Genomic DNA, 23,758 nt, shown 5'->3' with positions numbered 1-23,758 from the left:
CTTTAAGAACAACATAGAACAAGAAGGAAAAGTTCTATCACCATAGTTACCGGACTCCTTTAAATACATAACTATCATTTTAAAGGTATACTGGTCTCTTTAACCATTTTTTATTTTTTTTTTGTAAACTATGCCGCCCCCTTCCCCTTGTGCCGGCGTGGTGCACGGCACTTCCCTGTCTGCGTCGGGATTAGCTGCGGTGATGTTTCCTTCAGATGATCTTTCCACCGCGCTCCCTCTTAGTCGTCGCTGGCGAGATGAAATGAGTCAGCGCTGAGTCGATGAGTGTTAACATAAGTTGCAAATCCACAACATATTGCATGTGTGAGGCGTAATAACGAGACGGAACGGTTTAGAGGCTTTTTTTTTTTCCGTGTGAACTTGGGCTTTCGGCTGTGCTCCGTCCCAGCGCACAGAATAATCCTCCATCTGCCGTAACTTTGCAGCGTCAACGTTCCGTCCGGTTGGGGACGTTGAGAAAGGTTGGTGGTTTTTATATATATTTTTGGACTTGATGCGGTGCCGTCAGGTGATGGCGTCCCAACGGCTTTTGGCTTGGAACAAGATTGAGGGATGTTTGGTAATGCCAGTCAGATCGCTGGGCACTTGCACTTTAGGGTGCACAGACGTTGTGACTCCTGATGTTGGAGCTACTGTGAAACTACTACTCCCAACATGTCCTGACAGGCGCAGGATGTCCGGGCATGTTGGGACTTCTACACCGGTTGTAGTTTCCAAGTAAATGCCGGTTATAGGTTACCCCCATTGGAGTGCTCAAAGTTACTGATTCAGACGGTGCCAGTTATAGTTTGATCCCGGTGGGAGTGCCCAAGGTTACTGATCCCTGACCCAGACGGTGCCGGTTATAGTTTCACCCCAGTTGGAGTGCCCAAGGTTACTGATCTCTGACCCAGATGGTGCCGGTTATAGTTTGATCCCGGTTGAGGTGCGCAAGGTTACTGATCTCTGACCCAGATGGTGCCGGTTATAGTTTGATCCCAGTTGAGGTGCACAAGGTTACTGATCTCTGACCCAGATGGTGCCGGTTATAGTTTCACCCCGGTTGGAGTGCCCAAGGTTACTGATCCCTGACCCAGAGGGTGCCGGTTATAGTTTGATCCCGGTTGGAATGGCCATGTTTACTGTTAACTGGTCCAAAGGGTGTTGGTTATATTTTCACCCCGGTTGGAGTGCACAAGGTTCCTGATCCAGAAGGTGCCGGTTATAGTTTACCCCCCTTTGGAGTGCACAAGGTTACTGATCCAGAGGGTGCCGGTTATATTTTCACCCCAGTTGAAATGCCCATGTTAACTGTTAGCTGGTCCTGACGGTGTTGGTTATAGTTTCACCCCGGTTAGAGTGCCCAAGCCTCCTGATCCAGAAGATGCTGGTTATAGTGTCAACCCGGTTGGAGTGCCCATGTTTACTGTTCCCAGGTCCAGAAGGCGCTAGTTATAGTTTCACCCCTGTTAGCGTGCCCATGTTTACTGTTCTCTGGTTCAGAGGGTGCCAGTTAGTTTCACCTCGGTTGGAGAGCTCAAGGTTACTGACTGCTGGTCCAGTAAATGCCGGTTATAGTTTCTCACCCGTTGGAGTGCCCAAGATTACTGACCCAGAGGGTGCTGGTTATATTTTCACCCCCGGCTGGAGTACACAATGTTACTAGTTTCTGATCCAGAATGTGCTGGTAATAGTTTCACCCTGGTTGGAGTTCCCAGTGTAACTGATTCCTGATCTAGAGGCTGCCGGTTATAGTTTCACCCCGGTTGGAGTGCCCAGTGTAACTGATTCCTGATCTAGACAGTGCCGGTTATAGTTTCACCCTGGTTGGAGTGCACTATGTTACTAGTCCCTGATTCAGAGGCTGCCGGTTATAGTTTCACCCCGGTTGGAGTGCACTATGTTACTAGTCCATGATTCAGAGGCTGCCGGTCATAGTTTCACCCTGGCTGGAGTGGCCAAGGTTCCTGATCCAGAGGGTGCTGGTTATATTTTCACCCCCGGCTGGAGTACACAATGTTACTAGTTTCTGATCCAGAATGTGCTGGTAATAGTTTCACCCTGGTTGGAGTGCCCAGTGTAACTGATTCCTGATCTAGAGGCTGCCGGTTATAGTTTCACCCCGGTTGGAGTGCACTATGTTACTAGTCCCTGATTCAGAGGCTGCCGGTTATAGTTTCACCCCGGTTGGAGTGCACTATGTTACTAGTCCCTGATTCAGAGGCTGCCGGTTATAGTTTCACCCCGGTTGGAGTGCACTATGTTACTAGTCCCTGATTCAGAGGCTGCCGGTCATAGTTTCACCCTGGCTGGAGTGGCCAAGGTTCCTGATCCAGAGTGTGCTGGTTATAGTTTCACACCAGCTAGAGTGCCCAAGGTTACTGATTCCTGGTTCAGGGGGGAAATGTGGCCATTAATTTAGGCTAAGTAGTCCCAATGTAGACTTTTCACCATGACCATCATCCTAGACAGACACTATGGTTCAAATGGGTCTCCCAAAGGCATAATGAGAGAGGTGGTCAGTGACCCCTGTGGACCCTTTTGGCTTAGGAAATGGTCAGAGCCTAGTTCACATATATATTTTTTTGCTATACCGGAGATTGCATTTGGTGGGACACGCTGGGATCCGTGGCTCTTGTGTTGTTGTGGAACTACTGGTCACAGCCATCATTTTTTACGAGGCTATGGGTATCCTCCCTACAAGCCTTTTCACTAAGGAAAATAGGTGGATGTCGAACGAGCTTGTCCACGAGTCTGACCAAGTATGAGAAGAGCGATGGGTCTACTAAAGTGCAAGTCCTAGAGAATAGTGTTTTTTTTTACATGCTGGTACTTGTAGTTACTCATCAGGAGGGTGAGCTGTCGTGAGACTGTCACCTTTAGACATTTGGAAGGGTTACATCCACGTCGTGTGCCAAATGACCAACTCGGCTCTGCTACGTCTGCTCGGCAGCTGTGCCTGACTTTCCATGTACAGACGTGGATCTTCAGTAACGTCGCATCTGTTGACACTCGTGTTATGAGATGATTTGATCTGTCGCTTCGTCTGACTTCTCGAGACTTCAGAACACTCTGTTACTAAAGCAAATTAATTTCTTAATTAGGCTGTAATCACTCGGAGTCCGGGATGTGCTAAATAAAATTACGGCTTTATACATTTAATTTTTATTTATTTTTTTAATAGCTTTTTTTTATATTATTTCATTTTACATGCTTTTATACATTTTTTTTATTGTACTTTTATTTCACTATGCAAGTTTTATTCTTTTATATTATTATTATTATTATTAATTGTTTATTTTATTTCTTATTATTTTGTATCTTTATAATATCAGTTTCTTGGACAACAAATATGACCACTTTCCAGCTTTCTAGAGCCCTGAATGGCAACTCTGCTTCTCTTTTCCATGATTTTTTGTTGCATTTATTACCATGTGTGTACTGTAGACCTGCCGCGTCTGTGAGGGCAACGGTTCCTGCTCAGAAATGTATTCACGGCTGGACGTGGAATAACAAGCTTTAGTGTTGGATATCTCCATCCTATTTATTTATATGTTGAGCTAAAAATTTAGAAACCCTATCTCCTTTTAGGTTAGGAGTCAAGAAGCTACCAACTTGAGATGTTCTTCGTCTTCTGGAGGACCCCTTCAAAGCCAAGTTCTTCAAAGCCAAGGAACCAAGGTCTCCCAGGCAAAGCACATTTCTAGAGCTAAAGACCTAAAAATTTAGCAACCCCACCTCTTTTTAGGTCACAAGTCAAGGGGTCCATCTGGAGATGTTCTTTGTCTTCTGGTGGACCCCAATTCTTCAAAGCCATTTTTTTTAGTAAGAAAAGGACCCAAGGTCCTCCAGGCAAAGCACATCTCCAGAGCTAAAGACCTAAAGATATAGCAACTTCACCTCCTTTTAGGTCACAAGTCAAGCTGTCCATCTGGAGATGTTCTTAGTCTTCTGGTGGACCCTGGTTCTTCAAAGTCATTGTTTTAGTAAGAAAAGGAACCAAGGTCCCCCAAGCAAAGCACATCTCCCAGAGCTAAAGAGCTACAAATTTGGCAACCCCACCTCCTTTAGGTCACGAGTCAAGAAGTCAAGGAAGCTACCATCTGGAGACATTCTTAGTCTTCTGGTGAAAACCGATTCTTCACAGCCATTGTTTTAGTAAGAAAAGGAACCAAGGTCCCGCAGACAAAGCACATCTCCTAGAGCTAAAGACCTACAAACTTGGCAACCCCACCACCTTTTAGGTCACAAGTCAAGGAGTCCAAGAAGCTACCATCTGGAGACTTTCTTAGTTCTCTGGTAGAGCCTATTTCTTTAAAGTAAGAGAAGGAACAAGGGACCACCAGGCAATGCATATCTCCAGACGATGGCTTCTTGGACTCTTTGATGTCATTTAGAGAGGTGCCTGTCCTGGTGTTCCTTGGTTAACATTCCTACGAAAATGATGGCGTTGAAGAATTTGTGACCACCAGAAGACCAAGAACATCTCCAAACGATGCTTTCTTGGACCCTTTGATGTCGTTTGGAGATGTGCCTGTCCTGGTGATCCCTGTTGTATTTCTTACTAAAATGATCACGTTGAAGAATTTGTGACTACAAGACTAAGAACATCTCTGGTCCCCGGTTCTTCAAAGCCATCGTTTTAGTAAGAACCAGGGAACACCAAGCAAAACACATCCCCAGACGATGGCTTCTTAGACTCTTTGATGTCGTTTGGAGATGTGCCTACCCTGGTGTTCCTTGGTCGTGTTTCCTAATAAAATGATGACGTTGAAGGATTTGTGACCACCAGAAGACTAAGAACATCTCCAGACAATGGCTTTTTGGATCTTTTCATGTAATTTGGAGATGTGCCTGGCCTAGTGATCTTTGGTCCACCCTCTTACTAAAATGATGGCATTTAAGAATTTGTGACCACCAGAAAACTAAGAACATCTCCAGACAATGGCCTCTGGACCCCCTTGACGTCGTTTGGAGATATGCTTGATTTGATGGTCCCTGTTTCTCTCTTACTAAAATGATGGCTGTGAGGAACTGGGGACCACCAGAAGACTGAGAACATCTCCAAACAATAACTTCTTGGACCCTTTGATGTAGTTTAGAGATGTTCTTGGCTTGGTGGTTCCTAGTTCTATTTCTTTCCTTCGGAGCCATCATTTTAGTAAGACAAGGAACCAGGGACCATAAACTTAAGCCCCTCTCCATATGACATCAACAGGGCCACAAAGTTATCGTCTGGTGGTCCTTGCTTCTTTCCCTTACTAAGATGGCTCTGAAGAACCAGGGACCACCAGATTAAGCATGTCTCCAGATGATAATGTCTTGGACCTCTTGGGTGTGAAGGGTCCTATTTCTTTATGATACTCTTACACAGGTACCAGAGGTTGAGATATGGATTGCTTTTTGACAGGAACTTTTCTCTAGAGGGATCTAGTGGTCACCAGTGCTTTATTTTCCTTCAGAGGCAGCATTTTAGTAAGGGAACCACCAATGACCAACAGTTCTCTCTACTGAGAAGTTCCTCCCCAGCTATATCTCAGCTTCTTGTACCTATGTAAGTGTAATATAAAAAAGCAGGTCCCTCCTTTGCCCCAGGTTTTCATATAAAGGAACCTAGCCACAAAGCGACCAATGTGAAGGGTTCCTAAAAGCTAAAGATTTACTTGCCCTGGTGGGCCATGCTTATTTTATCTAATAAAACCATGGGTCTGTGGAGAAGTTAATTGCTGTTGACCATCAGTGAAGGTGTCCCATAAAGAAGCACCAAGTTTTGATATTGTTTTAAGACCCAGCCACAAATTTGGGTCTTGCAAGACCAAGCCCTTATATATTGTCCCTGGTGGCCCTGAGGTCCACTTATCCAATGGATTTTATGGTTGACTGTTAGCTCTTTATTTATTTTTTATTATTTTTGTCATTACAGATGTGAACTGTCTCCGACGCCTTTTTGTTGAATGTCTCTGTAAGCAAAACCCCAGCCATGTCACAGATGTTACACATTGAAATACCCAACTTCGGGAACACGGTCTTGGGCTGCCTGAATGAGCAGAGGCTCATGGGACTGTACTGCGATGTCTCCATAGTCGTGAAAGGTCAAGCGTTCAAGGCACACCGCGCCGTGTTGGCGGCAAGCAGTCTGTACTTCAGAGATCTATTCAGCGGGAACAGCAAAAGCGCTTTCGAGCTGCCGGCCACCGTACCCCCGGCATGTTTTCAGCAGATCCTCTCTTTTTGCTACACTGGAAAGCTAACCATGGCTGCCAGCGAGCAGCTCGTGGTCATGTACACAGCAGGGTTTCTTCAGATCCAGCACATTGTAGAGCGAGGTACGGACTTGATGTTCAAGGTGAGCTCCCCCCATTGTGACTCTCAGACTACTATGATTGAAGATGCCAGTTCCGAACCGCAAAGCCCCTGTAACCAGACGCAGGGCGCGACGGTGCCCTACGTCATGTCCCCTTCCATGCCCATCCCTCTTTTAACCAGGGTGAAAAATGAAAATCTGGACATTCAACCCATTGCCATGCCCAATTTGCCGGGCAAGAAGCCATCAGAGACCCAAAATAGAGACAATTCTGGTGGTGGCAATCCAGCTCCACCAAAAATCCCCCGAGTTTCCTACTATGGCATGTCTAGCTTAGCAGCACTCTTTCCCAACGTACAACAAGTACCATACTCTCAAGGGGAGCGCACAAGCCCGAGTGCAAGCAGTATTCCCACCACCGACAGCCCAACGTCCTACCACAATGAAGAAGATGAGGAGGATGATGAAGCCTACGACACCATGGTGGAGGAGCATTATGGACAGATGTACATTAAATCTACTGGTGGCTACTCAGGTACTTGAGCTTTTGTAATTTTTTTGGGGGGTAACTTATTTTATATATGTATTTATGGATTGAGCAGATGAAATTTATTACGAGGATGTAGTAATTTACCATGAATGTGTTTTATGATGGCCAACCACCTAGGAGTTGCTGAACAGTGGCCAAGCACCTAGGAGAGATAGAAATTGGCAAACGGTGGCCAACCAGCTAGCGGTTGACAAACGGTGGCCAACCAGCTAGCGGTTGACAAACGGTGGCCAACCAGCTAGCGGTTGACAAACGGTGGCCAACCAGCTAGCGGTTGACAAACTGTGGCCAACCAGCTAGCGGTTGACAAACTGTGGCCAACCAGCTAGCGGTTCACAAACGGTGGCCAACCAGCTAGCGGTTCACAAACTGTGGCCAACCAGCTAGCGGTTGACAAACAGTGGCCAACCAGCTAGGAGTCAAGCTGTAGACTAGTCAATAACTATAGAATTCAATCTATTAATCCACTAGGATCCAGTGGTGGGATACAGACGTACAGCAGAGGCAGAAGGGTCTTCAGAGTCTTAGAAGACGAGTGTGTTGATTTTGCTGGAGTCAGTGACCTTATCCATATTATTCTTGGGTAATAGTGGGCACTATGAGGTGGAGGAATACAGACAGGGTCTTCTAAAACTGTGGTGTGTTAATAGGAGTGTGCTGATTTTTCAGGAGGCAGTGACCAAGCCTTATGATTAGTTGAGGATACTAGGGACTTTGAAGACACTTCTGTATCTGCTGCATGTCTGTGTCCCCCACCTCAAAGTGTTAGAATAAGGTGTTGATTTTGCAGGAGCCAGTGACCTTATCCATATTATTGTTAGGGAATAGTGAATGCTATGCAGTGGAAGGATTCAGACATGCAGCGAAGGGAAAAGGGTTTCATAAAACTGCGGGAATTGTGTGTTGATTTTGCAGGAGGCAGTGACCTGTTTGGAAAGCAGGAAAGAACAAAAACTGAGTAGAAGCAGGAAGCCTTAAAATAAAATGTATAATTTAAGGAGGTAGGTCAAGTGCCCGTCTATTTGTAGCACCTTGTTACCCTCCGAGTAATTATTTGGCACCTCCTATAGCTGACCGTGTCATTACTGCCGGCGATGTCCTGGAGATCGGAAAGGTCCTAGCTTAGAAAAGCGCTAGAAGCTACGTCGGGAGAGCGGGCCGGGGCGGACTCGTGGGGATCACGTCTTCTACATCGGCTGGTGTGAACGATTATGTTGGCTATAAACCAGCTCTTTATCTGAGTGATAAAATAAAACGTATAAACCACGAGCTGTGAAATGCTGATGCCACATTCATTAGGCGCGGGACGTTCATGAGGAAATATCATTTGTGTGAACACCCAACGGCTGATTTTTTTCCTTGGGCTACTGATAATCAAACTTGGCTTACGTGATCAGCTGAAGAACTGTATATATATATATTAGTCATTGTGGTTCAATAGGCATCTTCAGGGGTCTTTATAATCTGTGGCGGAGACATGGTGGTCAGATGAAGCAATGGATATGTTGATATGGGACGTTTGAGGTTCTGCTGGTGATGGACTGCTGCTTAAGAGGACTCCTGATGGGCAGATCTCCTCAACCTGAAGAGTGGTCATTTGTAAAGGGTTGGTTGTTTTGGGTCAATAGACCTCTATAGGCGTTTTTGCAAACAGATATGTTCATGTGGAGACATGGTGGTAACGTGGGATGGGAGTTTTGAGGTTATGCATTGTAGAGTTGCCTCAACCACCTACCAAGTTGGAGGATGGGTAGATCTCCAGCTGAAGAGTGGTCATTGTATAGGGTAAGTCATAGTGGTTCAATAAGCATCTTCAGGGGTCTTTATAATCTGTGGAGGAGACATGGTGGTATGGCGGTCAGATGAAGCAATGGATATGTTGATCTGGGACGTTTGAGTTTCTGGTGGTGTTGGACTGCCGCTTAAGAGACGTGCTGATGGGCAGGTCTCCTCAACCTGAAGAGTTAACTTTGGGTATTGGGTAGGTCATAGTTGGTCAATGAGCATCTACTGGGGCTTTATAAACAGTGGGGGAGACATAGTGGTCAGGTGGGATGGAAGTTTTGAGGTTGTATTGTAGAGTTGCCTCTACCACCTACAAGTTGGACGATGGGTAGATCTCCTTCACCTGAAGAGTAGACATTGTATAGGGTAAGTCGTAGTGGTTCAATAGGCATCTTCAATGATCTCTATAATCTGAGGAGGAGACAAGGTGGTCAGATGAAGCAATGGATATGTTGATATGGGAAGTTTGAGGTTCTGGTGGTGTTGTACTGCTGCTTAAGAGGCCTGCTGATGGGCAGATCTCCTCAACCTGAAGAGTGGTAATTTTTAAAGGGTTGTTTGTGGTGGGTCAATGGACATCTACAGGCGTCTATGCGAATAGATTTGTTCATGATGGGGCGATCTGGTGGTCAGGTGGGATGGGAGTTTTGTGTTGTAGAGTTGCCTCTACAACCTACCAAGTTGGTCGATGGGTAGATCTCCACCTGAAGAGGGGACATTGTATAGGGTAAGTCATAGTGGTTTATAATCTGTGCGGGAGACATGGTGGTCAGATGAAGCAATGGATATGTTGATATGGGACGTTTGAGGTTCTGCTGGTGTTGGACTGCTGCTTAAGAGGCCTGCCAGGTCTCCTCAACTTGAGGAGTGGTCATTTGTAAAGGGTTGTGGGGAAGACATAGTGGTCAGATGATGCAATGGATATGTTAATATGAGACGTTTGAGGTTCTGGTGGTGTTGGACTGCTGCTTAAGAGGCCTGCTGATGGGCAAGTCTGCTCAACCTGAAGAGTGGTCATTGTTTAGGGTTGGTTGTGGTGGGTCAATGGACATCTACAGGTGTTTTTGCAAACAGATATGTTCATGAGGAGACATGGTAGTCACATGGGATGGAGGTTTTTAGGTTACGTGTTGTAGAGTTGCCTCTACCACCTACCAAGTTGGACTATGGCTAGATCTCCTCCACCTGAAGAGTATAGGGTAAGTCATATTGACTTATAATCTGTGGGGGAGACATGGTGGTCTGATGAAGCAATGAATATATTGATATGGGATGTTTGAGGTTCTGGTGGTGTTGGACTGCCGCTTAAGAGGTCTGCTGATGGGAAATTCTCCTCAGCTTAAAAAGTAGACATTCGGTAGGTCATAGTTGGTCAATCAGCATCTACAGGGTGCTTTAAACACTTTGGGGAGACATGATGGTCAGGTGAAACAATGGTCATGATCATTTGAGAAGGTTGAGATTTTGGTGAGGGGCTGCCTCTGCCGCTTAAGAGGCCTGCTGATGGGAAGGTCTCCTCAACCTGAAGACTGGACTTTGGTTATTGGGCAGGTCATAGTTGGTCAATTAGTATCTACAGGGGCCTTTACAAACATTGGAGGAGACATGATGGTCAGGTAAGCCAATGGACATGATGATTTGAGAAGGTTGAGATTTTGGTGGAGGGCTGCCTCTATCACCTACCACATCTGATAATGGGGGAAGATCTCCTTTACCTGAAGAGTGACCACTTTATTAGGTGGTCATAGCGGTCTTTTTAGACTGTGGGGGAGACATGGTGGTCACCTGAAGCAATGGACATGGTTATATGGGAGGTTGAAGTCTCTGGTGTTAGAGTTGCCTCCACAAACTGATCATGGGGGAAGATCTACTCAACCTGAAGAGTGACCATTATATTCGGAAGGTCATAGTGGGTCAATGGGCATCTAAAGGAGTCTTTCTTAAGGAGTCATTTTTAAATGGACTTCTATCTACTGAGCTCCTGGGTGTATAGATGTACCATGTAGGACACTTTGGGCTTCTTCAGAGGTTCTTCATTGTTTAGGTTAATGTCATGTAGTTGGTCAGTGGACCATCACAAGCTTCTTTCAACACCTTCTAGATCATAGGATACATCCCTTGATATGTGTCTGGGCAGAAGAGGATATTGGGCAGGAACCTTTCGCCAATGCAGTAGACACTCGTGAAGGATGTAGTAGAACATGGTGACGACTTCATTGATGTGTCCTACAGAGGAGAACGGCAGCAGGAGACGGTCTTCCAGCATTAGATCTGATGTGCTGTACATAAGTGAATTTATAGGGTTAATCCGGGGCCCGTTGCCCTCGCCCGGCCTCCGGTACGCTGCCTGCTGATTGCTGTGGGATTAGTGCGACTTTCATTTCCTTCCTTCCTATGATAATGCAATTTTATAACTTGCATTAAACAGATGTTCTCACAAGTGAAGGGATCAGGTGGGCGACGCCAAATCTGCCCGAGACGTGATCCCGGCGACCCGAGCGTTTAGGTGGCGCAGGGCATGGGGGGCATCTTAACATTCTCATCGCTTTTTACTTTTTTCTTAAAGGGATGGTGCCCCCTGATTTATATCATCATTTAATACAATTTGTCACTACATAGACTGCTGTGCAGATCAGTGATGAATCTACTCTGTGGGCTGTATATGGCAGTATTACGCGAGGACCATGTTTCAGTACTATGTGAGCTGTATATGGCAGTATTACACGAGGACCATGTTTCAGTACTATGTGGGCTGTATATGGCAGTATTACACAAGGACCATGTTTCAGTACTGTGGGCTGTATATGGCAGTATTACACGAGGACCAAGTTTCAGTACTATGTGAGCTGTATATGGCAGTATTACACGAGGACCATGTTTCAGTACTATGTGAGCTGTATATGGCCGTATTGCACGAGGACCATGTTTCAGTACTATGTGGGCTGTATATGGCAGTATTGCACGAGGACCATGTTTCAGTACTATGTGGGCTGTATATGGCAGTATTAAGCGAGGACCATGTTTCAGTACTGTGGGCTGTATATGGCAGTATTACACGAGGACCATGTTTCAGTACTATGTGGGCTGTATATGGCAGTATTACACGAGGGCCATGTTTCAGTACTGTGAGCTGTATATGGCAGTATTATGTGAGGACTATACTTCAGTACTATGTGGGCTGTATATGGCAGTATTACACGAGGGCCATGTTTCAGTACTGTGAGCTGTATATGGCAGTATTATGTGAGGACTATACTTCAGTACTATGTGGGCTGTATATAGCAGTATTACACGAGGACCATGTTTCAGTACTGTGAGCTGTATATGGCAGTATTACACGAGGACCATGTTTCAGTACTATGTGAGCTGTATATGGCAGTATTATGTGAGGACCATGTTTCAGTAATATGTGGGCTGTATATGGCAGTATTATGTGAGGACTATGTTATAGTACTGTGTGGGCGGTATATGGCAGTATTACGTGAAGACCATGTTACATTACTATGTGAGCTGTATATGGCAGTATTACACGAGGACCATGTTTCAGTACTATGTGGGCTGTATATGGCAGTATTACACAAGGACCATGTTTCAGTACTGTGGGCTGTATATGGCAGTATTACACGAGGACCAAGTTTCAGTACTATGTGAGCTGTATATGGCAGTATTACACGAGGACCATGTTTCAGTACTATGTGAGCTGTATATGGCAGTATTGCACGAGGACCATGTTTCAGTACTATGTGGGCTGTATATGGCAGTATTGCACGAGGACCATGTTTCAGTACTATGTGGGCTGTATATGGCAGTATTAAGCGAGGACCATGTTTCAGTACTGTGGTCTGTATATGGCAGTATTACACGAGGACCATGTTTCAGTACTATGTGGGCTGTATATGGCAGTATTACACGAGGGCCATGTTTCAGTACTGTGAGCTGTATATGGCAGTATTATGTGAGGACTATACTTCAGTACTATGTGGGCTGTATATGGCAGTATTACACGAGGGCCATGTTTCAGTACTGTGAGCTGTATATGGCAGTATTATGTGAGGACTATACTTCAGTACTATGTGGGCTCTATATGGCAGTGTTGTGTATTCTCTATGGCAGTATTTTGTAAGAACCATGTTTTAGTAATGTGTGAGATCTATATGTCAGTATTATGTTATAAAAACATCATGTTCAGCTTTATGTGGGCCCTTTATAGCCCTATTAATTGTATGCTACATATTGTTTGACAGTTATATGGTGGTACGTGAGCTGTATATGGCAGCATTATAATAAAATTGTGAAAAAACTGTAAAAAAAAAAAAATGGCAATTTTCTTGTTGCTCAGGGCCTGGAGTTAGATCCCCGGCCCTGCTGGTCAGGGGGACTGTTTAATTGGGGATGAGGGGGGGGGGGGGGGTTTGCCACCAAGGCCTCTCCTGACGTTGTCGGCCGTTCTTCTGGTCGGACTGTTTTGGGCAGGTCCCTAAATGCTTGTGCTTCGGATTTGGGGAGGCGGCAGGTTGTGGTACATGGCTCCTCGGAGCAGTTGGGCCGTGTTTGCGGTCTCTAGCTCCTGGCAGCGTCTGTACACAGGCTGGGATTGTGCCGATTTCCCGGTAATGCTCCCATGTTTGCTGTCATACGTCGCGGTAGCTGGATTTAATCTCTTTGCCTCCGCTATACAATGAGCGCTAAGCTTTCCCTCCCGCCACCGCTTGTATTTACCCTGGAGTTGGCCCGGCTGCTACACAACAATATCAAGCACCAACGGGCGTCTAGACAGGCAGCAAAGTGCTGTCATTATGGGCCGACACCAGCGACATCCGTTACTGCTCGCTGCTCACATCGCTTCCCTACATCTAGACGATCGCTTACACATGAGGCAGAGCTGCTGGGATACCTGTCCATGGAGTCTGATGGAGGCTCTGTCCCCTGAGGAACGCAAGGTGTAGGCCTCGAGCCACTGTCCCCTGGGAAACGCAAGGTGTAGGCCTCGAGCCACTGTCCCCTGGGAAACGCAAGGTGTAGGCCTCGAGCTACTGTCCACTGAGAAACGCAAGGTGTTGGCCTCGAGCCACTGTCCCCTGAAGAACGCAAGGTGTAGGCCTCGAGCCACTGTCCACTGAAGAACGCAAGGTGTAGGCCTCGAGCCACTGTCCACTGAAGAACGCAAGGTGTAGGCCTCGAGCCACTGTCCACTGGGAAACGCAAGGTGTAGGCCTCGAGCCACTGTCCCCTGGGGAACGCAAGGTGTAGGCCTCGAGCCACTGTCCACTAAGAAACGCAAGGTGTAGGCCTCGAGCCACTGTCCCCTAGGAAACGCAAGGTGTAGGCCTCGAGCCACTGTCCACTGAGAAATGCAAGGTGTAGGCCTCGAGCCACTGTCCACTGAGAAATGCAAGGTGTAGGCCTCGAGCCACTGTCCACTGAGAAACGCAAGCTGTAGGCCTCGAGCCACTGTCCACTGAGAAACGCAAGGTGTAGGCCTCGAGCCACTGTCCCCTGGGAAACGCAAGGTGTAGGCCTCGAGCCACTGTCCACTGAGAAACGCAAGGTGTAGGCCTCGAGCCACTGTCCCCTGGGAAACGTAAGGTGTAGGCCTCGAGCCACTGTCCACTGAGAAACGCAAGGTGTAGGCCTCGAGCCACTGTCCACTGAGAAACGCAAGGTGTAGGCCTCGAGCCACTGTCCACTGAAGAACGCAAGGTGTAGGCCTCGAGCCACTGTCCACTGAGAAACGCAAGGTGTAGGCCTCGAGCCACTGTCCCCTGGGAAACGTAAGGTGTAGGCCTCGAGCCACTGTCCACTGAGAAACGCAAGGTGTAGGCCTCGAGCCACTGTCCACTGAGAAACGCAAGGTGTAGGCCTCGAGCCACTGTCCACTGAAGAACGCAAGGTGTAGGCCTCGAGCCACTGTCCACTGAGAAACGCAAGGTGTATGCCTCGAGCCACTGTCCACTGAGAAACGCAAGGTGTAGGCCTCGAGCCACTGTCCCCTGGGAAACGCAAGGTGTAGGCCTCGAGCCACTGTCCCCTGGGGAACGCAAGGTGTAGGCCTCGAGCCACTGTCCCCTGGGAAACGCAAGGTGTAGGCCTCGAGCCACTGTCCCCTAGGAAACGCAAGGTGTAGGCCTCGAGCCACTGTCCACTGAGAAACGCAAGGTGTAGGCCTCGAGCCACTGTCCACTGAGAAATGCAAGGTGTAGGCCTCGAGCCACTGTCCACTGAGAAACGCAAGCTGTAGGCCTCGAGCCACTGTCCCCTGGGAAACGCAAGGTGTAGGCCTCGAGCCACTGTCCACTGAGAAACGCAAGGTGTAGGCCTCGAGCCACTGTCCCCTGGGAAACGTAAGGTGTAGGCCTCGAGCCACTGTCCACTGAGAAACGCAAGGTGTAGGCCTCGAGCCACTGTCCACTGAGAAACGCAAGGTGTAGGCCTCGAGCCACTGTCCACTGAAGAACGCAAGGTGTAGGCCTCGAGCCACTGTCCACTGAGAAACGCAAGGTGTAGGCCTCGAGCCACTGTCCCCTGGGAAACGTAAGGTGTAGGCCTCGAGCCACTGTCCACTGAGAAACGCAAGGTGTAGGCCTCGAGCCACTGTCCACTGAGAAACGCAAGGTGTAGGCCTCGAGCCACTGTCCACTGAAGAACGCAAGGTGTAGGCCTCGAGCCACTGTCCACTGAGAAACGCAAGGTGTATGCCTCGAGCCACTGTCCACTGAGAAACGCAAGGTGTAGGCCTCGAGCCACTGTCCCCTGGGAAACGCAAGGTGTAGGCCTCGAGCCACTGTCCCCTGGGGAACGCAAGGTGTAGGCCTCGAGCCACTGTCCCCTGGGAAACGCAAGGTGTAGGCCTCGAGCCACTGTCCCCTGGGAAACGCAAGGTGTAGGCCTCGAGCCACTGTCCACTGAGAAACGCAAGGTGTAGGCCTCGAGCCACTGTCCACTGAGAAACGCAAGGTGTAGGCCTCGAGCCACTGTCCACTGAGAAACGCAAGGTGTAGGCCTCGAGCCACTGTCCACTGAGAAACGCAAGGTGTAGGCCTCGAGCCACTGTCCACTGAAGAACGCAAGGTGTAGGCCTCGAGCCACTGTCCACTGAGAAACGCAAGGTGTATGCCTCGAGCCACTGTCCACTGAGAAACGCAAGGTGTAGGCCTCGAGCCACTGTCCACTGAGAAATGCAAGGTGTAGGCCTCGAGCCACTGTCCACTGAGAAACGCAAAGTGTAGGCCTCGAGCCACTGTCCCCTGGGAAACGCAAGGTGTAGGCCTCGAGCCACTGTCCACTGAGAAACGCAAGGTGTAGGCCTCGAGCCACTGTCCACTGAGAAACGCAAGGTGTAGGCCTCGAGCCACTGTCCACTGAGAAACGCAAGGTGTAGGCCTCGAGCCAGCAACTTCCCCCCCCATGAGGTCCATGTTCTCTGTGGGACCTAAGGACTAGATGTGGAAGGTGATTTGAGGAGCTCGTCCTGTGTCACTGATCGTTTCCCTCCGTATCATTAGTATGTGAAGCCATGGCCCTTACACTGTGTGACTTGAGTAAAACGTTTTGGATCCTTCCAGAAGCTTCTCAGAACATTCCTCCTGACAGAACTGATGTAGCTGAGCCATGTTTGGAGGTCGCCGCTCACTCCGGCCTTTTCAGCTTTGTCCATAAATTTTCAATAGGATTGAGATCAGGGCTTTGTGATGGCCACTCCAAAGCATGGACTTTGTTCTCCTTAAGCCACTTTATAACCAGTTTGGCAGTAGCTTCGGGTCATTGTCCATTTGGAAGACCCATTTCCGCCCAAGCTTTACGTTCCTGGCTGATGTCTTGAGATGTTTTCAGTATGGCCACATAATCTTCTTTCCTCATGATGCCATCTATATTGTGACGTGCACCAGTCCCTTCTGCAGCAAAACAACACAACATGATGTTGCCACCATCATGTTTCACAGTTAGGATGGTGTTCTTAGGCTCCAAAGCTTCTTCCTTTGTATGTAACGATGGCCATTATGGCCAAACAGTTCAGTTTTAGTTTCATCAGACCACAGGACGTCTCCAAAAATTAAGGTCTTTGTTCCTGTGACCATTTGCAAACATTAATCTGGCTTTTTTAAGTTTCTTTTGGAGTAATGGCTTCTTCCTGGCAGAGTGACCTTTCAGCCCATGCTGATACAGTACTCGTGTCACTGTACAGAATGACACAATCTTACCAGCTTCCGCCAGCTTCTTCACAAGGTCTTTTGCTTCTGTTCTTGGGTGCATCTGCACATGTCTGACCAAACACGTCCATCTCTGGTGCACAGAACCCGTCTCCTTCCTGAGCGGTATGATGGCTGGACATTCACATCTTGTGTGTACTTGTGTATCATTGTTTGTACAGATGAACGAGGCACCTTCAGGAATCTGGAAATTGCACCCAAGGATAAACCAGACTTGTGCAAGTCCAAAATTCTCTTCCTGAGACCTTGGTTGATTTCTTTTGAGTTTCCCACAAAGAAGCCGTGTGTTTCAGGTGTGCATTACAATACATACACAGGTGTGTCTATATAGAGAGCAGAGGGAAAAACCTACAGATGTGTCTGTATAGAGAGCGGAGGGGAAAAACCTGCAGATGTGTCTGTATAGAGAGCGGAGGGAAAAACCTGCAGATGTGTCTGTATAGAGAGCGGAGGGGAAAAACCTGCAGATGTGTCTGTATAGAGAGCGGAGGGAAAAACCTGCAGATGTGTCTGTATAGAGAGCGGAGGGAAAAACCTACAGATGTGTCTGTATAGAGAGCGGAGGGAAAAACCTACAGATGTGTCTGTATAGAGAGCGGAGGGAAAAACCTACAGATGTGTCTGTATAGAGAGCGGAGGGAAAAACCTACAGATGTGTCTGTATTGAGAGTGCAGGTGAAAACCTGCAGATGTGTCTGTATAGAGAGTGGAGGGAAAAACCTGCAGATGTGTCTGTATAGAGAGCGGAGGGAAAAACCTGCAGATGTGTTCTCCTAGCGAGCAAAGGGAAAAAACCTACATATGTGTCTGTATAGAGAGCGATGGGAAAAACCTGCAGATGTCTGTATAGAGAGTGGAGGGAAAAACCTGCAGATGTGTTCTCATAGAGAGCGGAGGGAAAAACCTGCAGATGTGTCTGTATAGACAGCAGAGGGGAACACCTGCAGATGCGTCTGTATAGAGAGCGATGGGAAAAACCTGCAGATGTGTCTGTATAGAGAGGGAGGTAAAAACCTGCAGATGTGTCTGTATAGACAGCAGAGGGGAACACCTGCAGATGCGTCTGTATAGAGAGTGGAGGGAAAAACCTGCAGATGTGTCTGTATAGAGAGCAGAGGGAAAAACCTGCAGGTGTGTCTGTATAGAGAACGGAGGGAAAAACCTGCAGATGTGTCTGTATAGAGAGCGGAGGGAAAAACCTACAGATGTGTCTGTATAGAGAGCGGAGGGAAAAACCTACAGATGTGTCTGTATAGAGAGCGGAGGGAAAAACCTACAGATGTGTCTGTATAGAGAGCAGAGGGAAAAACCTGTAGATGTCTGTATAGAGAGCGGAGGGAAAACCTGCAGATGTGTTCTCCTAGCGAGCAAAGGGAAAAAACCTACATATGTGTCTGTATAGAGAGCGATGGGAAAAACCTGCAGATGTCTGTATAGAGAGTGGAGGGAAAAACCTGCAGATGTGTCTGTATAGAGAGCGGAGGGAAAAACCTGCAGATGTGTTCTCCTAGCGAGCAAAGGGAAAAAACCTACATATGTGTCTGTATAGAGAGCGATGGGAAAAACCTGCAGATGTCTGTATAGAGAGTGGAGGGAAAAACCTGCAGATGTGTTCTCATAGAGAGCGGAGGGAAAAACCTGCAGATGTGTCTGTATAGACAGCAGAGGGGAACACCTGCAGATGCGTCTGTATAGAGAGCGATGGGAAAAACCTGCAGATGTGTCTGTATAGAGAGGGAGGTAAAAACCTGCAGATGTGTCTGTATAGACAGCAGAGGGGAACACCTGCAGATGCGTCTGTATAGAGAGTGGAGGGAAAAACCTGCAGATGTGTCTGTATAGAGAGCAGAGGGAAAAACCTGCAGGTGTGTCTGTATAGAGAACGGAGGGAAAAACCTGCAGATGTGTCTGTATAGAGAGCGGAGGGAAAAACCTACAGATGTGTCTGTATAGAGAGCGGAGGGAAAAACCTACAGATGTGTCTGTATAGAGAGCGGAGGGAAAAACCTACAGATGTGTCTGTATAGAGAGCAGAGGGAAAAACCTGTAGATGTCTGTATAGAGAGCGGAGGGAAAACCTGCAGATGTGTTCTCCTAGCGAGCAAAGGGAAAAAACCTACATATGTGTCTGTATAGAGAGCGATGGGAAAAACCTGCAGATGTCTGTATAGAGAGTGGAGGGAAAAACCTGCAGATGTGTTCTCATAGAGAGCGGAGGGAAAAACCTGTAGATGTGTCCGTATAGAGAGCAGAGGGAAAAACCTGCAGATATGTCTGTATAGAGAGCGGAGGGAAAAGCCTGCAGATATGTCTGTATAGAGAGCAGAGGGAAAAACCTGCAGATATGTCTGTATAGAGAGCGGAGGGAAAAACCTACAGATATGTCTGTATAGAGAGCAGAGGGAAAAACCTGCAGATGTGTCTGTATAGAGAGCGGAGGGAAAAACCTGCAGATGTGTCTATATAGAGAGCGGAGGGAAAACCTGCAGATGTGTTCTCATAGAGAGTGGAGGGAAAAACCTGCAGATGTGTCTGTATAGGGAGTGAGGAAAAACCTGCAGAAGTGTCTTTGTAGATAGTGTATGGAAATGTCAGTATATAGTGTGTGATGTATATGTCCATAATATACCTGGCACGTCATCCATGTGCAGGTACGGGGGGAGCAGGGGTTGCGGTAGCCACCGGTGTATCCTGACATAACCCCACGCGCTTCGTGGTCGTCTCTGGCTGACAACGGGTAAACTCCAGAGATGATGTGTAATTGCTCATGCAGCCTGGCAGATGGCTTGACTTTTCCACAAGATGTGAAGTGCTGCTGAAATACGAGTATTTATAAACCATGAAAGTTGTGACAAGAAGCGAGGTCTAAAAAAGGACAGATAAGGCCGGTTACGAGACGGTCCTAAGAAGTTCTGCTCCTTGGAATTTATAGGGATGAGAAACGCGGGGAGGAGCTGCCATTTAGGAGAACATCATGTAACCTGTTCTGTAATCCCTCATGTGCCGCCGAGATTAACTCCTCCTGTGCCGTCCGGACCGCGCCTTCCACTTCTTCCATCTGATGGAAGATCTCTGGTGACCCCCCCCCCCAAAAAAAAAATTCCCCCAAGACCCCGTAACAAAATCTTTGTATGGTGCTCGCTCTAGAATAAGTTCCTTTAGTCAATATTTGTTTAATTAAAATATCCCAATCGGCCCCTGTTTGCTATTAGTTTGCTCAAAATTTCAGCTCACATAATACCGCCACATAGTGCCAAGATAAAACAGCCGTTACCATACTTCCCTAAAGAGCTGTATAATACTGCCAGCCAGATGGCATATATTACAATTCAGTCCCCAATTAATACACTGCTAAATAATACTGGGTCCGTATAGATTTCACAACAGATTTGCCCCCCCCCCCTTCCGCTCTCCCACCGGCCCTAGGTCACGTCCCTCCGTTCCCCTCCGGCTGCCCATATATATGACTGCCACATCTGCTCCCTCTTTGACCCTCCGCATAAATCGGCAATGGGGATTTGGACCTTTGTGATGAACGGCGCCAGACCGTGATGCTTTGCAGCAAGGGGCTAAATTTGAAGCGTCCCCTTCAATGCTCTGGGAGGGGAGGGGGTGCAACAAATCTCAGGTGCCGTGCTGTAGATAAAGATCCGATCCTCATGTTTTAACGTCTTCTGGGTTCTGGTTGTGGAGATCCAGATGATGTAATGAGTCTTACTGGCAATGCGTTATGGGAAAATGTATGCAAATTAGCTCTCTGTAAACAGGGAGAAAATAGTCCCAATGCCTGTAGATTGCCGCCCTGTTACCCTGTGTACAGCTCCATCTACAAGTACAGAGGCTGCACTGCACCTAATTATCAGTACTGTGGTTCGCTCGCTTGTTCTCACTGGCTTGCATGCTCTTGCTCGCTCTGGCTTGCTTGCTCTACACTGTTCTGGCTCGCTTGCCCGTTCTGGCTCTCTTGCTTTTGCCCGTTCTGGCTCTCTTCCTCTCGCCCGGTGTGGCCCGCTTCCTCTCGCCCGGTGTGGCCCGCTTCCTCTCGCCCGGTGTGGCCCGCTTCCTCTCGCCCGATGTGGCCCGCTTCCTCTCGCCCGGTGTGGCCCGCTTCCTCTCGCCCGGTGTGGCCCGCTTCCTCTCGCCCGGTGTGGCCCGCTTCCTCTCGCCCGGTGTGGCCCGCTTCCTCTCGCCCGGTGTGGCCCGCTTCCTCTCGCCCGGTGTGGCCCGCTTCCTCTCGCCCGATGTGGCCCGCTTCCTCTCGCCCGGTGTGGCCCGCTTCCTCTCGCCCGGTGTGGCCCGCTTCCTCTCGCCCGGTGCAGCCCGTTTCCTCTCGCCCGGTGCGGCCCGCTTCCTCTCGCCCGGTGTGGCCCGCTTCATCTCGCCCGGTGTGGCCCGCTTCCTCTCGCCCGTTTGGGCTCGCTGTCCTTTAGTCGGGCTCATTCTCTGTCTCTCGGGCTCATTCTCTGTCTCTCGGGCTCATTCTCTGTCTCTCGGGGTCATTCTCTGTCTCTCGGGCTCATTCTCTGTCTCTCGGGGTCATTCTCTGTCTCTCGGGCTCACTCTCTGTCTCTCGGGCTCACTCTCTGTCTCTGGGGCTCATTCTCTATCTCTCGGGCTCATTCTCTCTCTCGGGCTCATTCTCTCTCTCGGGCTCATTCTCGGTCTCTCGGGCTCTGTCTCTGTCTCTTGGGCTCATTCTCTGTCTCTGTCTCTCGGGCTCATTCTCGGTCTCTCGGGCTTTGTCTCTGTCTCTCGGGCTCATTCTGTCTCTGTCTCTCGGGCTCTGTCTCTGTCTCTCGGGCTCTGTCTCTGTCTTTCGGGCTCATTCTCTGTCTCTGTCTCTCGGGCTCTGTCTCGGTCTCTCGGGCTCTGTCTCTGTCTCTCGGGCTCTGTCTCTGTCTCTCGGGCTCATTCTCGGTCTCTCGGGCTCATTCTCGGTCTCTCGGGCTCACTCTCCGTCTCTGTCTCTCGGGCTTTATCTCTGTCTCTCGGGCTCATTCTGTCTCTGTCTCTCGGGCTCTGTCTCTCGGGCTCTGTCTCTCGGGCTCTGTCTCTGTCTCTCGGGCTCATTCTCTGTCTCTGTCTCTCGGGCTCATTCTCGGTCTCTCGGGCTCTGTCTCTGTCTCTCAGGCTTTGTCTCTGTCTCTCGGGCTCATTCTGTCTCTGTCTCTCGGGCTCTGTCTCTTGGGCTCATTCTCTGTCTCTCGGGCTCACTCTCTGTCTCTGTCTCTCGGGCTCATTCTCGGTCTCTCGGGCTCTGTCTCTTTCTCTCGGGCTCTGTCTCTCGGGCTCACTCTCTGTCTCTGTCTCTCGGGCTCATTCTCTGTCTCTCGGGCTCTGTCTCTGTCTCTGTCTCTCGGGCTCTGTCTCTCGGGCTCACTCTCTGTCTCTGTCTCTCGGGCTCACTCTCTGTCTCTTGGGCTCATTCTCTGTCTCTCGGGCTCACTCTCTGTCTCTGTCTCTCGGGCTCATTCTCGGTCTCTCGGGCTCTGTCTCTGTCTCTCGGGCTCTGTCTCTTGGGCTCACTCTCTGTCTCTGTCTCTCGGGCTCACTCTCTGTCTCTTGGGCTCATTCTCTGTCTCTCGGGCTCACTCTCTGTCTCTGTCTCTCGGGCTCATTCTCTGTCTCTCGGGCTCACTCTCTGTCTCTGTCTCTCGGGCTCACTCTCTGTCTCTGTCTCTCGGGCTCATTCTCGGTCTCTCGGGCTCTGTCTCTCGGGCTCTGTCTCTGTCTCTCGGGCTCACTCTCTGTCTCTCGGGCTCTGTCTCTCGGGCTCATTCTCGGTCTCTCGGGCTCACTCTCTGTCTCTGTCTCTTGGGCTCATTCTCTGTCTCGCTCGGGCTCACTCTGTTTCTCGGGCTCTGTTTCTCTCACTCGGGCTCATTCTCGGTCTCTCGGGCTCTGTCTCTGTCTCTCGGGCTCATTCTCAGTCTCTCGGGCTCTGTCTCTGTCTCTCGGGCTCACTCTCTGTCTCTCGGGCTCTGTCTCTCGGGCTCATTCTCGGTCTCTCGGGCTCACTCTCTGTCTCTGTCTCTTGGGCTCATTCTCTGTCTCGCTCGGGCTCACTCTGTTTCTCGGGCTCTGTTTCTCTCACTCGGGCTCATTCTCGGTCTCTCGGGCTCTGTCTCTGTCTCTCGGGCTCATTCTCAGTCTCTCGGGCTCTGTCTCTGTCTCTCGGGCTCACTCTCTGTCTCTCGGGCTCTGTCTCTGTCTCTCGGGCTCTGTCTCTGTCTCTCGGGCTCTGTCTCTGTCTCTCGGGCTCATTCTCAGTCTCTCGGGCTCATTCTCGGTCTCTCGGGCTCTGTCTCTGTCTCTCGGGCTCACTCTCTCTAGATTCTCTCTCTTACTCTCTATCTCTTTAAAGGTGATTGCTGGGGATACAACTGCTTAGACTCCCCACAATATGAAGAACAGAAAGTCAAAGATCCCCTGTGTGACTGAAGCAGGCATACCTTTTATCATCTTTTTGGTGTATATGTAATAAGTGTTTTTTTATGGGACAACCCCTTTAAATTCAATACAAAAACTTTGATTAAAAGGTTCTTTGAATGCAAATAATTGAGACAAAACCCGCGTTTTAGCCATGTCATGGGCAACTCCACCTCTTGGGCTCCATCATTTATGGTCTGGTCTGCTGAGGATACAACGGTGTCCAGGAATAGATTCCCTTTGTAGTGTCTCGTGTGTGACAGCCCTCTCCGATGTAATGGATGCTTGTTGATGTAGACCCTGGCACTTTGTACAACATCGCATCTCATAGACTCTTACACCACGGCCCCCTCAATCGTTACCATCACCCGTGCTTACTTTGGGATGGTTTATGTGTGTATAATATCTGCAAACATTGGCAGAGTTGCCTTTGCCCATAAATACCAGGTCTCAAGGACAGCTGCCTGGTATTACAGTGGACCT

At 48.8% G+C, this 23,758-nt stretch overlaps 1 protein-coding gene across 1 annotated transcript in view; it reads left to right on the top strand.

Moving 5' to 3' along the window:
- Positions 1–23,758, top strand: part of NACC2 (NACC family member 2) — a 73,032-nt gene that overhangs the window by 5,672 nt on the left and 43,602 nt on the right. Inside the window, 1 exon segment of the mRNA XM_075324731.1 lies at positions 5,924–6,839. Coding sequence (XP_075180846.1) covers positions 5,981–6,839 — 859 coding nt within the window. The 5' untranslated portion in view covers positions 5,924–5,980.

The sequence above is a fragment of the Anomaloglossus baeobatrachus genome, chromosome 9 (genome assembly GCF_048569485.1).
Source record: "Anomaloglossus baeobatrachus isolate aAnoBae1 chromosome 9, aAnoBae1.hap1, whole genome shotgun sequence".
Taxonomy (NCBI): domain Eukaryota; kingdom Metazoa; phylum Chordata; class Amphibia; order Anura; family Aromobatidae; genus Anomaloglossus; species Anomaloglossus baeobatrachus.
The sequence above is the reverse complement of the archived record's forward strand: the minus strand, read 5'-3'. Positions and strand labels throughout refer to the sequence as shown.